Genomic DNA, 17,290 nt, shown 5'->3' with positions numbered 1-17,290 from the left:
AAACAAATGCCAAATCAAAAATTAATTTCATTTAAAAAAGATAACGTATAATACGTTATATAACCATATAAATATTTTTACCATATCACTCGTGTAAAAATATGTTTAGAAAAGTAGGTAGCTATTTTAATAGTAAATCAAATGAAAACAAAGATGAAGATGATAGCAATTCAACAGAACTAAACAATAAAAATGATAATACTAACAATGGCGAACATGAAGGAAGCCTAAATAAATCTGATAATAAATTAAATGATGATGCTAAGCATAGCAATAGTGATAATAAAAAAACAAATATGGACTTTCAGGAAAAAATGAAAATTATTAAAGAAAAATTACGATCAAGTGAATTTAAAAATGAGAAAGAAAATGATGATAAAGATAAGGGAAGTGATAAGGATATAAGTAGGGGCCGGAATAAGGACAAGGAAAGAAGCAGAGACAATGATAAAGATAGAAGAAGGCACAAAGAGTTGCCAAGTAGTGATGATGAAACACATTCTTCCAAAAGAAGAAGAAGAAGTAAAGAAAGGAGAAGAGATAAAAGTCTAGAAAGAAGGAGAAGACATAGAAGCAAAGAACGAAGCAGAAATAGAAGCAGAGAAAGAAGCAGAAATAGAAGCAAAGAAAGAAGTAGAAATAGAAGCAAAGAAAGAAGTAGGAATAGAAGCCGAGATAGAAGCAGAGGCAGAAGTAGATATAAAAGAAGTAAAGATGATAGTAGAAGTGATAGTGATGATGAACGACATCATTATAAGTCAAAAAAAAGTAAAAAATATAAAAGTTCGTGGGATAATAGTGATAAGAATTATTCTGATGATAGTACAAGAGAGAGAAAAAAAAATGCACGTGATAAAAATGATATATCAATGTCCGAAGAAGATAGTAAAAAAGAAAATAAAGAAATAAAACCTAAAAGAAAAAAATCCAAATGGGATACAGTTGATGAAAGTTTACTAGCTAATAATATGTTAATAGATAGTAATAATTTAAGTGGCGTGTTACAATATCAGCGTTTAAGTTTAAATGGGAATTTATTGCCGGGTAATAAAATGCCTCAGTTAGGTAGAAATCCATATGAATTAGAAGGAGATAAAAAACAGAGGAAATTATATATAGGTAATTTACCTCCTAATTCTAAGCAAGAAGAAATAGTAGAATTTTTTAACAATACTTTATCTTCAATAATAAAAGGCTCAAGCCTAGAGGTAAAAATTGGAGATGTCCAATTATTACCAGTAGTAAAATGTGAAATATTTAATCCAGATTCTAGATTCTGTTTTCTCGAATTTAGAACAATGGATATTACATGGCTAAGCTTAAAATTAGACTCTATGTCATATAATAATTATTGCTTGCGAATAAATAGACCCCATGATTATATGCCCCCTCCTGAAGGGGACCCAGCTTTAACAGTTGTATTCCCAGATATTGATATGGGATTACTTGAAAGTTTTAAACCGCCTAAAATAGCACCAGTAAGAAGTACAGGAGATGACGATAATAAATTATACATACAAAATTTACCACATGATTTAAAAGATGATCAAATAATGGACCTATTAGGACAATTTGGAAAATTAAAAGGATTTAATATTATTAAAGATCTAAATACAGGATTAAATAAAGGTTATGGTTTTTTTGAGTATGAAGATAGTAGTTGCACACAAGTTGCTATACATGCTTTAAATGGTTTTGTTTGTGGAAAAAACATTCTTAATGTTAAAAAAGCGACTTTTAATAAAAATCCAAATAATATTCCCAATCCAAATAATATAGCTTTAGCTAATAATGTAGACGTTCCTGTTTCACTATTACCAAATTCTATTTCTCAAAAAATTTTAAGTAATTCAATAATAGGTTTACAAATTCAAGCGTCCAGAAAAATTGGAGAAAAGTCATCACGAGTAATTCAGCTAACTAATGCTGTATTTCAAGAAGACTTAATTATTAATAGTCAATATGAAGAAATATTAAAAGATGTAAAAGAAGAAGCTGAAAAATACGGAACTTTACAAAGTATTGTAATCCCAAAGCCTAACATCGATTTATCTTATACTGAAGGAGTAGGAAAAATATTTCTTCATTATGCCGACGAAACAGCTGCAAGAAAAGCTCAATATATGTTTAATGGCCGACTATTTGAAAAAAGAGTGGTTTGTGCTTCTTTCTATTCGGAAGATAAATTTTTGGAGGGAAAATATGTTTTATCATAAGATTCATTTGTTCAAAATTATATGCATATTCGAATTATATCATTATATATTTATCTATTTACGGATATGCGTTCATATGTATAACTTTATATATTTTTTTTCATGGTTTTATATGTTTTTTTTTATCTAAAAATTGTATATATATACACTAACTATATATGTATATAAACAATTCAACAAATTTCATAAGAGTATACCAACTTATGTCTTAAATGATATCTGAATTTGTCGAGCCAAAGTTTCTTCTCGGTGCATTTCTATTCTTCTCAATATGCACACAAGAATGAATAAAATAAATAATATAATCATTTTGTTTTTTCGTCTCTTTACACCCCTTTAGCACGAATGCCATAATTTAAAATAAAATATTATTGGCTTTAAAAAGAAAATAAAAAAATAGGAAAATCATCACAAATAAGAAAAATATCGGTATTATATAATATTTAGAAATAGTATCCCATTCATTTTTTTTAGTTATGTTTTCTTTTTTTTGCTCAAATATCATGACTTTTTTAATAAATCAACATTCATATTATAAAACATATTAAGCATTACCATTTTAAGTGCAATGTATATACAACAGTAAAAAAGGAAAAAGATAAATTGCTTACACATTTTTATATCAATGTATATATTTATTTATAACCTATAGCCTACCGATGTTATATCTTCCATATACCTATCACGGAAATTTTACGAACCACATAAATAAACATATTTGATATTCGCATAGTGTGAATCAAAACGTATTATTATATTCAAAAGGTACGGGAAGTTTCTTTTTTTCTTGTTTTAATACAACGTAAAATATGTTTTTAATTTATTCTTTTTTTTAAAAAAAAATAATTATAATAAAAATAATAAAAATAATAAATAAAACTTTAAAGTAAATGTATATATATTATATACTTGTATGAAAGTTAATTCAAAGATGATAGTGTGTAACAAATTAAAAATATTAAATATATTTTTGTATGTAGGAAAATATAATAAATAAATAAAAATGTGTTTCCCTTATGTGCTCATTTATACATAAAACATATATATTTTCATACATTCATGCATATGTATACTTAATATTACATAAATATATATATACACATATATATGCATATGTTGAGGGGTAATAAAATTGTTCTGTTGTTCAAGACGCCTATATATACATGGGATATTATTTTATTTTTTTTAAAATAATATGACATTGTAATATATATATTCTTGGAAAATAATAACACACTTATATGGCACAATAATCCGATTGGTATTTCGTTGAAAATTATAATAAAAAAAAAAAAAAAAAAAAAAAAAATTACAAATAGTCCGCAACCTGAAAATAAAAAAAGGGAAGAGGAAATTATATGATGGGGCCAAAAGAATAAGCAATATATGCATTTAAAATAAATGTAGTTTTAAGCAACCATATTTTTAACATAGTTGCAATGCTACATAAATATGAATAATTTAATATAATATATTTTTTAATTACTTCTAAAGGCATTTCTTCAATTTGAGTACTATAGTATGATTCGATTTTCTTCAATTTATCCTTTTCCTTATCATCATTAGTAACAAAGTTTATAGCAACACCCTTACGTCCAAAACGACCAGAACGACCAATTCTGTGAATATAGGTATCTGGTGAGCATGGCAAGTCATAATTGATAACTAAAGATACTTGTTGCACATCAATACCTCTTGCTAATAAATCTGTAGTAACCAACACTCTTGTTGATCCAGACCTAAATTCTCTCATAATTAAATCTCTGTCTTTTTGATCCATATCACCATGCATGCATGAAACAGTGAATAAACGATTGTGCATTTCTTGGGTTAAAATGTCGACCTTTTTTCTTGTGTTACAGTAAATAATAGATTGAGTGATTGTTAATGTTTCATATAAATCACACAAGGTATCTAATTTCCATTCTTCCTTTTCTACAGCTACATAAAATTGTCTAATACCTTCTAATGTTAATTCATCTTTTTTAACTAAAATTGTTTTAGGGTCTCTCATAAATCTTGTTGTTAATTCTAAGATTTCTTGTGGCATAGTAGCAGAGAATAAAGCAACTTGAATATCTGGAACTAATTTTTTAAAGACTTCATATATTTGTGCTTTAAATCCTCTTGATAACATTTCATCAGCTTCATCTAATATAAATAACTTTAATCTATCGACGCCTAAGTGCCTCTTATCAATCATATCGTATACTCTACCAGGGGTACCTACAACCATATGTACTCCTTGTTTAAGCTTATCGATATCTTCTCTTACAACAGTACCTCCTACACATGCATGGCACTTGACTTTTAAGTAGTCACCTAAAGCTAAAACGACCTATAAGCAATGGAGAGCCAGAGTTGGCAAAGTTTATCATGTATACAATGGGAACATACAAAAAATGTATTGGACGTATTCATATACAATTATATAGGGATATGAATGTTACATTAATTATTAATGTAAGAGCATTCGTAAAATTGCATAGTATACAAATGCACACACTAAAAAAGTTGTGTGCTTCATTCATTTGAAATGTTAATTTTTTTTCCTACCTTTTGAATTTGTTGAGCTAACTCACGAGTTGGGGCCAAAATTAAAGCTTGACAAGCAACATAATCATAATTAATTAATTGCAAAGATGATATAACAAAAGTAGCAGTTTTTCCTGTTCCAGATTGAGCTTGACCAATAGTATCGTAACCTTTTAAAATTGGCTTGATACCTCTTTGTTGAATTGCTGAAGGCTTTTCAAAACCATAAGAATATATACCTCTTAATAGTTTTTCATTTAATCCTAAAGCATCAAATGTATCTACAATTTCTTCTGTATTTCCTTCAATGTCATTTTCATTAAATTTTTCGTCTTTTGTACTCATTTTTACTCAATCTATAAATAAAAAATTAAACGTTATAAAAATTAATATATAAGTATACATATGGATATGTATAGATATGTACATAATGCATAATTGTGTGCTATACATATGTATGCAAATAAGGCCAAAGCACACAGAAAAACACGATGTATAAAAATTATATATATATAAATATTGTTCAAAGTAGGTACAAAACAAAAAACATATAGGGCCAAAAATAAATAGCTATGTTGGCAATACGTATATGCATAACAAGCTTGCCGGAATAGCTTATACATATAAAGCTAAGAAATTAATGTAATTGTTACATATATATAGTATATATAACAATTTATATGCTAAACTAAAATGTTCAAGAACATATAACTGCTATTGTTCGCATAAATATATACATTATATATATGAGCTACTTATGTATATTCATATAAATAATATATGGATATAATTATATATATGTATGTAAGATAGGATACACATAATAAATAAACAAATAAAATATGTATTGTAGGTATACTAAATAAACAAATAAAAAAGCATTGTAGGTATAATAAATAAACAAGTATATATTATATTACATTATATTATATATATGGCCTTATTATTTACTTAGCATAATTTATGTATTATAAAACATCTATTTACTTACTTGGGAGATATATAACCTTTTTGAATTAATGATTTGTAAGAAAGTTTGTTAAAATAAATATAATCGTTTTTCAAATATTTGAATTAAAATATTCGAATATAATTTTCAATTAATTTTTTTAAATGTAAAAATATGAATTTATATATATTTAAATTATTGTAATATAATTAATTATAAATATGTGATTCTGTAAATAAATAATTATAGTGACAATGTATGAAAAAATAATATTAATTAAATAATAAGCCTATATGAATTTGTAAAAATTTATTATAATATTTAAAAATAAATATATCATTATATATTTATATTCTAATAATACACTATTATATATATATGTAAGGGTGGATATTAATATTTTTATGATGTTATTTTCTATAATATATATAAATTTATTGTAAAACTAATTAAAATTGGAGCGTTATGTATGCATATAGGGTATAATTTGTTCAGCATAAAAATAATATATTTTTATATTTTTTATAAAATATGTTTATATTTTTACAAATATTAAATATGCATTTTGCATATATGTATAATTGGATCTTAAAATTGTATAATCCTATATACCCTATATATTCATTATATATAAAAATAATTTGGCAATTTTTGATTAATTATTCATGATGGATATGAACATATGATCAATGCTTTTATTATTAAAATATTGCTTTTTTATTAAAAAATTTATAATTTTATATATACCTTTTAATGTGAACATAATAAAAAAAAACACGTTTTTTTTAACCCTTATATACTACCTATATAATATCAGTGGGTGCCAACAGTAGTATATATACATATGCACATATAATAATTTATAAACATTTATATACGTAGTGGAACTGTATATTTTTTGTAAAGATACTTAAAAAAACAGCAAAGAAAAATTAACTATATATGCATATTGCCATATCGCTAAAACAATAGTAAATAAAAATTGTTATTAAAAATATGTATAGCAAAAAAAAATCCATAACCCAACCCACTATAATGATGCTGAATAATACGTGCATATTTTTTATGTATATATATATGTATAATAAATATTTATACTTTTTATGCATAAATTTTACTATGAATAAATTAATACAGTGTATGTAAGCTCTATTTTATTTTTACATACTTTTTAATATTTTTTCCCTCACCCATTTTTATTAGCAGTAATTTAAATATATTTTTATGTCAACTTATTAAATGAAAAAAAATAAATATATATTTGGCTATACAACGAAAAAAAAATAGCGAAAACAAAAGAGTGTGTTTTTTTGGTGTTTTGTTTCAAGCTATATTTGCATACGTAATGATAGGGGCTATAAATCCAATGGATAACATATTATATGTTATTTTCCATAAGGTATTAAATATAGATATATTATATGCATATGATTTTTTACCATTTAAAATGTGAAAATAGCTTTTTCATATCTTCCCTTTTATAATAATATTATTAAAAACAATATGCATATTTTGTGGTACCATTGAAAAAAATAAAATAAATGATACAAAGCTATTTGTATATAAATACTCCAATGCATAAATAAGTTTATGCTTATATATATAGAACAGTTGCAAATGTAAGAGGAAATGCATTGCCTATATTTTAGGGTTATAATGTTATACAAATTGTGTATGTATATTTTTATTTATGCCTTATCGTAAATTACTACAAATTGAGTTACTTAAATGAATTGGGGTTAATGCTAGTATAATGACAAAAAAACTATAAAGAAATACACCGACATAATACTTACTTATTTGTTAGTTTATGCAACTCTTTCTTAACTATATTAGAATGCTTCCCCATTTACAATGTCAAAAAAAGACATAAATTTTCACGTAATTTTTGTTTATCTTGATTTGTAATTCATTTTTTGGTGAAAAAAAAGGCTGTATTAAATGTATGGCAAGTAAAATTGTCAATATATATATCTCGTAACTATTATCTCAACTAAAATAATAAGTTATAATCACAAATAATAATCTGGTTTGAAATAAAGATAAAAATAGTAATTGGTTGTGCCATTTTTGCAATTTTTCATTACATTTACTTAAAAAATGCAATGATCAAATAATTTATCGTTATAACTTTTACGCCTCTTTTCCCATTTAATGGAACTTTTGATGGCATATTTTATAAACACACTTTTATCGTATCCCAATGAGTTGGAACTAAGCATGTCTTTTCTTTAAAATGTCAATATCTCATTTGATTTGTCCATATATAGATAATTTAATATTTTAAAAAAATATATTTAAATAACTCTTTCCCTCATTATTATTATTATCACATGGGTCACAATCATAATACAAAATGCTTTACCTTGCATTATTTATTTTGTGTGTGTGCCATTTTTTCCATGTATTATTGCATACTCTAATATTAAGATTTTCTACAAAGGGTATTTCACCATTTTGCTTAAATTCATACATATAAGCATTTCATTTCATGTTAATTTTAATAAATTTCTTCAGCATTTTTAATGAAAAAAGGAAAAGAGAGAAAGATAATCCTCCCAATAATATACATGCCAAAAATTAAACAAAAAAATTTTACTTTTTAACTTGTAAATATTAAAAAGATTTATAAAATAAAAAGAATAATAAAAATATTTATATTCATTAAATTTTGTATACATATATCAAGAATGTCAAACTTTTAATTTTAGTTCGCAAAATGAAAAAAAAAGACAGAAAAATGGAATTGCCCTTGTGAATGTTAACAAACCTAAATAAAGAGAAAAAGTTCTTACTAATATATAGTAAGTGGCAAGCTATTAAAAAATAAGAATAGGGTATATTTATATATGAGCACTTTGCTTAGTGATATAATATATCCTTTTGAAAAATTATCGTTAAAATCAAATTTATGGTATATGGTATATTGGTATAACAATTGAGAACGATTACATTGAAAAGGGCTATTCACCTATCACTATCACTATCATTATAATTATTTTATTTATTTTGAGGGGTATCTCAAATCAAATAATTCGTAATCATTTATATATATATTAAATATATACAAACATGTATAAAGATAACCTAAGGTATACCCTTTCAACAGAAATGAAATATAAAGGGTTTCCTTCTCAACATAAAAAAAATGCCACAGTATCTTTTCCCCATATATGTTTCTCCTATAATATTATATAAATAAATACATGTACCGTATGTGTGTGATTTTAAATACTTATGTTTGACAAAAAAATAAAGAAATATAAAGCATCTTCGTATGTGACGATAAATGGATTATGCATAAAAGGGAACATAATATATATATTTATACTTAGGTACTATCAAAAACTTCTAATCTTTTAACTATATTAGCGTTGTTTATTATCTTGATATTTTAAAAATTTACACAAGCATAAATTGTAAAAAAATAGTATACATATAATAATAATTACAAATATAAAGGACCAAAATTAAACAATAAGGGGAATATAGGGAATGGCCATCCATACACATATAATTAAATATATAAGGAAAATATACAGATGAAAAAAAAAAAAAATTGGGAAAATACAAATTTTTACTGAGTAAAAATGGCTTGTATACTAAATCGGGTTTGGGAACAAATGAAATAAATAATAAAATAATATAATAAAAAAGGTGTTTATCATATATATAAATAAATACGCATAATGTACCTTAATGCATACATAAATAATTATTACTGAAAAATTGCCAAGATTAACAATTATTAAGTAAATATATTATGAAAAAAGAGAAATTAAAAAAAAAATTTGGAACAAATACCATAAAGAGCTAACTTATTTTATAATATTTTTTTTTTTTTATTAACCCCTTGAAATTTATATAAAACTTATACATTTAATATATAACTATCGTTTGTTTCCTTAAAACGAGCTTAAATAAAACTAATATGTTAAAATAGTTGTATTGCTTGAAAAGCATGTAGCACATACATGTATATATAATGCATTATTACATTTATGCATATATTTATGGTCAGACGAAATGATGTATTTTTTGAAGGAAACTTGTGAATGCTTATGTGTTCATAAAGTTGAAAGAAACTAAATTTTTTCATTATAAAAATATTCAAAAGAAAAAAGAACGAATATAAAAAAATATATAAATAAAAACAAACATATAATAATAAAAAAGGGAAAGAAGGAAGAAGAAAAAATGGTCCAACTCGGTGAGCTATTAAGTAACATTCCGTTAATAACTCGAGTGTATCTTATTCTTTCTTCAATTTTGATGGTTTTATGTTCTCTTGATATAATATCACCATTAAGTTTGTATTTGAATTGGAACTTAGTATTGAACGAACATCAGGTAATGTCATTTTACATTATACATTATTCTTTAAACATTTTTGTTTTTTTATTTTCATTTATTTTTATTGTCTTTTATTACAACCTTTTTACAGTATTGGAGATTAATTACCTGCTTTTTGTACTTTGGGTCTTTTGGACTACACTTTTTTTGGGATATCTATGTATTGTAAGTATTAAAATGGAAAATTATGAACAACATGCTTTCTTTGTCACCATTACAATTTCATGCATATAGATATAGCATGTTAACCAAATACACAAGCATATCTATACAATTTGAAATTGTTTATATATTCTACTTGTACTGCTATACTATTGTTTTTATATTAAAATGTAATAAATAATAATTTTTTGGACGATTTATCAGAATATATTATTGTAGTTCCCTTGAAGATGTGACATTTAGAAATAACTCAGCTGACTTTTTGTGGATGATAATAGTGTCATGCTTCATGCTATTGGTATGGATATATAATTTGTATACATTTCTATATTTACGATGAAATGAGAGTAATCCAGATCACAACTTTGGTTAATGACGTCATATACATGGTTATTTATTTATTTTTTTTTTTAAGATGGTTTCATACATATTCGGAGGAATATACTTCTATAGCAGTTGTATTATAAACGTGATTACGTATGTGTGGAGCAAGAACAATTCTTCTACAAGGTTGACGATATTCTTCTTTACGATAAAAGCTTCTTATCTTCCATGGTAATTCATTATTTTTAAGGATCAATGATTTTTTTTTTATACAAGCTATGTATTTTTCATGAATCTTTCTTTACCAACTCATTCATTTGTTTAATTATTATTTTTCATTGGGCAGGGTTTTGACAATCTTATCTCTTATCGTGGATTACAATTCAAATGATAACTTTTTTGGAATATTAGTTGGGCACATTTATTTCTTTTTTACTAGCGTTTTTCCCCTTATGCCCATCGCAAAAAACACGCAAATTTTTAAGACTCCTTATCTCCTGTTAGTATATATAAATTAAAAAACAAAGCACAAACATTGTACATTTCGTGAGGTGTTAATTATATATTTCTACCTATATATATATACCAATTTTATTAATTTTATATTCTTTTTATTTTTTTTGTTCACCCAAGGAAATGGATGTTAAGACAAGAAGAAGGACATAGAACAGCATAGTTTTTGCTAATAATCCGTTTGATCATACCTCATTATCAGTTTTTTTTTGTTTAAAAAATTAATATAATTTTCGAAGGATATATTATATTATTTTTTTCACACTTACGATTATCTTTTTCTCGCTATCTCTCCCCTTTTTTATTTTGTTTACACGTTAAGTATTAATACTTTTATGTGGAATTAAAATGTTTAGTTTTGTATGCAATATATTTTAAAATATTCGCAGGCATTTCTATGTGTTTGTATTAGAGAAAAAAAATATTAAAGTCACTTAAAAACAGAAACGAAATTTGTTATGTATTATATATTTCATCGTACCTCATGATCGATTATATAATCATGTGTAGTATGCATTTTTGCATTGCTCATCTTTGAACAAATGCTCTTAATTTTCATTCATTTTATAATTTTTTTTTGTGTGTTTATGCATTTATTTTATTTTTTTCAATTAACTATTTTGGTTATAAAAATAAAGACATATTAATATGTATTATATTATGAAACTTTTCCATTATTTGTAACATTCAAAATTTATTTAAAAAAAAACAGTCTTTTAAATATTATAAAAGCATATTCATTAAAAAAACACCACTAGAAAAGAAGTATATGTACATACGATAAAAAAAAATAATAATAAAATAAGAATGTGAATAAATTTATATTTATACTTTCTATTTCTGCTCATTATACAACATATTACTTTAAATTATTACTCTGATAAAAATGCGAAGAAGGAAACAAGGGGTTGTTGTGGAGATATTTTTTCCGAGATATCCTTTTCGTCTCCAAAATTTATACTATTTGGATTAAAATTGTAATAATCCAAAAAATGGGCATCTTTTAAAGCATTTTGATCATTATTCAAATCTCCAAAATTTGTTTTAACGTGATCTCTAACATTTAGTAAATCTAAATTTAGATTGTCATTAAAATTGTCTTGCTTTGTTTTGGTATCCTTGTATTGATGAGCAATCTTATTTTTATCATCAATTCCATCAGAATTATCTACAGAAAAATTTAGCATATTCATAGTGACAGTATTCATCATCGAATCATTTGATGCTACATTATTTATCTCATTTTCCAAAGACACATTATGTTCACTATTATTAGTGTTTACAATGTTATCATTAGAATTATTTTGTTTATTTATCATTTCTATTTCTTCTATTATTGTTCGTCCATTTATTCCTAATTTTGCATTTCTGTTTTTTTCGTTTTCATTTATTTGGATATTTTTAGCACCACCATATTGATGTTCTTCAATTTGTTCCCCCTTTATATTAGCATTTTTATTGATAGTAAAATTTTTAGATGTTTCAAATATATGTGCTTTATTTATATCATTATATGTGGTTGTCTTTAAATCGGTTTGTAAATTCTTAATTTTTATGGCTTTATTAAATTCAATTATACCAATTATGTCATATGTTATTTGTGCAACACTACCCCATTGTTCATGTGTAAAAGCAACATTTCCTTTTGAAATTTTTTCATATAATATTTTCAAATATTTAATAACTTCTAATAAACTCAATTCATTATTTTCACCACAATTATCACTATTATCAATATTACCCCCTTTAATCGATTCAAATGTATTGCAGCTGATATTGGCATCTCTTATATCAATTCCTGAACTATTATTTCTTTCATTGTTTAATAATTTATCCATATTTTTATTTTTAAAAATGAATTCATTTAAATTGTCTTCAGTTTCCATATATTCCTCATCACCATCAATAAGTTCATTACTGGTTCCCTCGTGTTCATTAAAACAAATTTCATGGGTAGTAGTACTGCAGATAGAATAATTTTGTTTATGTTTTTCCATATTATAATTATTATTCATTTTATGAGCATTTTGAGTATATTTTGAAGAAATACTTCTATCATCGCTATTTAATTTTTCATGAAAACTGCCATTATTATTATGTGTGTTAAAACTATCATTAACATTCATAGCAGAATAAGAAAGATAGTTTTGAGACCCATGAATATATGAATTTTTTCCAGGTATAAATTCGTTCAAATTATCTGAGTTTATACTTGAATATTTATTATTATTTTTATACCAATGCATATTATTGTCTTTAATATTGCAATTTGAAAATTTTATATTCATTTCTGAATTACTATTTTTGCAAAAATTCGTAGGACATGCTTCATTAGAAATTGTGGTACCATAATTGTTATTTCCATTAATCGACCCATTTGTTTTTTCAAAATTATTTTTTTCTAGAAACATATTAAAATTTATATCATCTTTAGAATATTTTACTAAATTATTTTCATTCATCTCTCCCATTTCTATCTTATCACAAGTATTTTTAAAAACATCATTTTTGTCAAAAATACTGTCAATAGTTGAAAAAGCACTAGTTGTTTCACAATCCAACTTTTTTTGATAATATGAATCATTTGCATATCCGTTTGTTCCGCTATTGTTTTTACTTCGAGTATCAAAATGCGAATCAGCTTTGTTAGCAGTATAGGTGTGTTTTCCATATTTGTTATTATGTGCCAAATTATTATTCTTGTTACTTATATCAATTTTATCTACAATTATTACATTTGGAATATTAGGTATATCAATACCATTTGTGAAAGGCAATTTGTAAGTTCCGGGGACTCTTGTTTCAGCTAATCCATGAACATAAGGACAATAGTAAGTGTTACATGACCCTTTTTTGTAATCTTCACATCTTTTTGTTTTATAAAATAACGGATGATATAATATTTCTTCTGTTGAATGAGCAAAAGGGCATTCTCCTCCTCTTAAACATACACTATTTATAGATCCATCACTTTTGGTTTCAATATTTGGGCACATAACTGTTATATAACGAATAAATGATGAATCACTTAAATAGAATGGGCATCTTCTATTCCAAAATTCATTATGACTATACTGGCATCTATCTAATCCAAAATTGCATCCTCCATTTAGTAATCGCTTACATTGTTTTGTTCTAAACCTGCTGAGATCTTCTTCGCTTAATAAAGTAGCATATACCATTTTTGTTGTTAAACAAACTATAAAAATTACAAATTCAACAAGTACAACAATATGTAGTATATATTTTTTTTACACTTACAATAGGTAACAAAAAGTAAAAGAGAAGACAAGAAAAGAAAAAAAAACAACTTTTTACAGAAAAATTATGAATTATAGTATATTTTTTATTAACACTTGGAAAAAGGAATTCATAAATAGGATGTATAACAATATTTACGTATAGAAATATGGTCTTATTTTTTATATAAAGAAAAAAATAATCACTTAACTAAATTATACACTATAATATGCCTAATAAAAGAAGCACAACAAATACAATAATTAAAAATATAAAAAATAAACTAAATAGTTAAACAAACAAATGTGTATATTAAAAATCTATTATGAAAATATCCATTAATACGAAAATAAAATGAAATAAAACAGCTGAAGTATGCCGATCCACAAATTTATTATACACAAAAAATGGACATACATACGTGGTAAATATCGTTTACCTTTTTGGAGCGATTTTATTCTATAAATAATTAAAATACAAAAGAACGAATTAAATATAAACAGACCAAACAAATTACAAAGCAAATTAAAAAACAATAAACTAAATAAGACAAAAAAATGCAGTAGTGAGATAGACAAAGCAAATAAGCAAATTTTTATTATTCCTATTATATATATTATTATGATTAAAATATTAAAGATCAAATTAAAAAATAAGATAAGTAAGAAGAAAAATCAATAAATTAAAAAAGACAAATCACAAATTAAAAAGCATCGTGTACAAATAACAAAACGAGAATAAAAATAAAAGAATAAGACAACGAAAAAAATCCAAAACAGCTAATTTTTATATACATATATATGCAAACAACATTTTAAAAGTGTAACTAAAAATGTAGAATTCCATAAAACAATGGTGTTCATATAACCATTGTATATTATTACAAATGTATATGTTATAAATGTGTGCATATATATAGATGCAAAACCATTTAATTTATGAAATTTAAAGAAATTAAAAAGTTATTATTAGTATATTCATACAAAAAATGATAAAAATATTATATAGCATTTTTCTATATATATATATTGTTAAAGGTTTTCTAAATATAGCACTAAATGCTGAATTGCTAACAAATTAATGCATTAACAAATTTTAAAAATATATTCTATTATAAATAAATTCTTGATTTCTATTATATACAATTTATTTACTTAAAAAAGATTTAAAATGTGATACTAACAAAGTAAATCAAAATATGGTTTTCGTTTTGAACAAAACATGTTTAATTGCTTTTTTTTTATGTTCCAAAAAAAAACATTTTTTAAAATGAATAGTTACAAACGTAGATGAACAAGAATTCAATATAAAGATTAACTAAATTGAAATTTCATTTAAAAATATAAATATTTATTAAATTTATGTACTACTAATCTTATAAAACATTTTGAATAGTTAACATATTATTAGACAAAATTTTTATAATATATAAAAGTGTGTATAAATATTAAACATGTAATAGATTCTATTTTATACAATATAAATTAAAACATATAGAAACATTCTACATTATAAAAAAAAAAATTTTCCAAATAATATATTAACACACTATTTACTTTCCAATATATTGTATATATGTAACACAAAAAATGCGTGCTAAATCTAAAATTGTTAAAAAAAAAAAAATTATGTATTTTTTAATTTGTCTATACAACATAAAATAATTTGTACTACAAAATATAGTAAAAGCAAGAACGAATCAAAAAAAGATATATGCATATTTATTTATTTAGACGACGTTGTAAAAAAAAAAAAATGTGCATTTCATAATAAATAAAATAAAAAAAAAACAACATCCTGCTATAGTGCATAAATGTTGTGAATATTATTTATTATATAATTTAATGTAAATTATAGAAATTGTGGAAAATAAAAAAATTATCACAATTATATAATATATACACATAAAATTAATTAAAATAAAATAAAATAAATCGAATAAGTTAACTTAAAAATTAGTACAAGTGTATATTTTAGAAATAGAAAATCCGTTTACATATTTATTAATTTTTTTTTTATAATAAAAAAAATAAAGAAAAAGTTTTATTCACTAAAAATTTGGAAATTTTCATAATATGAAAAAAATTGTACAAATTATTTATATGTATAAAGAAATTATAAAATCCTTTAAATGTAAACAATATTTATGATTAAACACTTGTATTATTTCGTGTGTAAAAAAAAAAAAGACAGGTTGTAATATTTTATAAGCTAACAAATAATTACACATACATATATATGTGTATAATTATGGACCATCGAATTTTTTTTATTTGAAATTATTATAAAAATATGGCTCATTCATACTTTGCAAAATTATATGTATGTAGATGGTTTATTATTGTATACATTTATATGATATGATTTAACTTATTTTTATAAAGTTTATTATTGAATTGTGATATATTTATATGTTGTATATACTTTGGGGATGTTCCAAACTTTTTTTTTTACTGATAGGGCTGTTTTATATACATGTGTATATAACTTCAATCAAAAAGGACAAAAATGTAATATTTATGTACAAAAAGCGGTATTTTATTCCAATAGTTATTCTTCATTTTTTTATTATTTAAAAAGTATGAAAAATATGAAAAAATATAGGTATACACTTAAAGTATAATAATATTATATTCATACTATCCAACTGTGAAATGAATAAGCGTACATATGCATGCACATAAAAGTTAACCAAATTAAGTTCATTTTTTCATAAAAATATAAAATAAAAATGATATTCTATTGTTAAAATTTAAATTATTGTTAAAAATTAAAACCATGAATATTTTTGAAAGTTTCAAACACGTATGAATTATATATTTGGGTAAATTGAACTCTTTAAAAAATATAAAACACATAAAATAAAGTAATTAAATTTCACAAACTGACACTGCGGAAATTGTCTATAAATTTATTTCATGTATAAAATGATATTCACTAATATTTTATTAATGTGGGGTTAAAATATTTTTTTATTGAAATAATTATATAATCCATA

General features: G+C 23.5%; 4 protein-coding genes across 4 annotated transcripts; 2 read left to right on the top strand and 2 right to left on the bottom strand.

Annotated features, from left to right (window-relative positions):
• Positions 1–101: 101 nt before the first annotated feature.
• On the top strand, positions 102–2,216 carry PCHAS_1336600 (splicing factor U2AF large subunit, putative; the record flags this gene model as incomplete). Its single annotated transcript, XM_737834.2, has 1 exon — positions 102–2,216. The coding sequence occupies one exon, from the start codon at positions 102–104 to the stop codon at positions 2,214–2,216; it is 2,115 nt and encodes a 704-aa protein (XP_742927.2).
• Positions 2,217–3,525: 1,309 nt separating this feature from the next.
• PCHAS_1336500 (eukaryotic initiation factor 4a, putative) lies at positions 3,526–5,096 on the bottom strand (the record flags this gene model as incomplete). Its single annotated transcript, XM_016799293.1, has 3 exons — positions 3,526–3,543; positions 3,703–4,554; positions 4,773–5,096. 3 exons carry the CDS (start codon positions 5,094–5,096, stop codon positions 3,526–3,528), a joined length of 1,194 nt encoding a protein of 397 aa, XP_016654604.1.
• A 4,801-nt stretch (positions 5,097–9,897) lies between these two features.
• Positions 9,898–11,215, top strand: PCHAS_1336400 (derlin-1, putative; the record flags this gene model as incomplete). The annotated part of the gene is made up of 6 exons (XM_016799292.1): positions 9,898–10,050; positions 10,145–10,218; positions 10,420–10,513; positions 10,631–10,770; positions 10,886–11,038; positions 11,173–11,215. 6 exons carry the CDS (start codon positions 9,898–9,900, stop codon positions 11,213–11,215), a joined length of 657 nt encoding a protein of 218 aa, XP_016654603.1.
• A 709-nt stretch (positions 11,216–11,924) lies between these two features.
• On the bottom strand, positions 11,925–14,234 carry PCHAS_1336300 (zinc finger protein, putative; the record flags this gene model as incomplete). Its single annotated transcript, XM_737292.2, has 1 exon — positions 11,925–14,234. One exon carries the CDS (start codon positions 14,232–14,234, stop codon positions 11,925–11,927), a length of 2,310 nt encoding a protein of 769 aa, XP_742385.2.
• Between the last annotated feature and the right edge of the window lie 3,056 nt (positions 14,235–17,290).

This window comes from Plasmodium chabaudi, assembly GCF_900002335.3.
Source record: "Plasmodium chabaudi chabaudi strain AS genome assembly, chromosome: 13".
In the NCBI taxonomy this organism is placed as follows: domain Eukaryota; phylum Apicomplexa; class Aconoidasida; order Haemosporida; family Plasmodiidae; genus Plasmodium; species Plasmodium chabaudi.
This window is presented reverse-complemented; position numbering and strand designations above follow the sequence as displayed.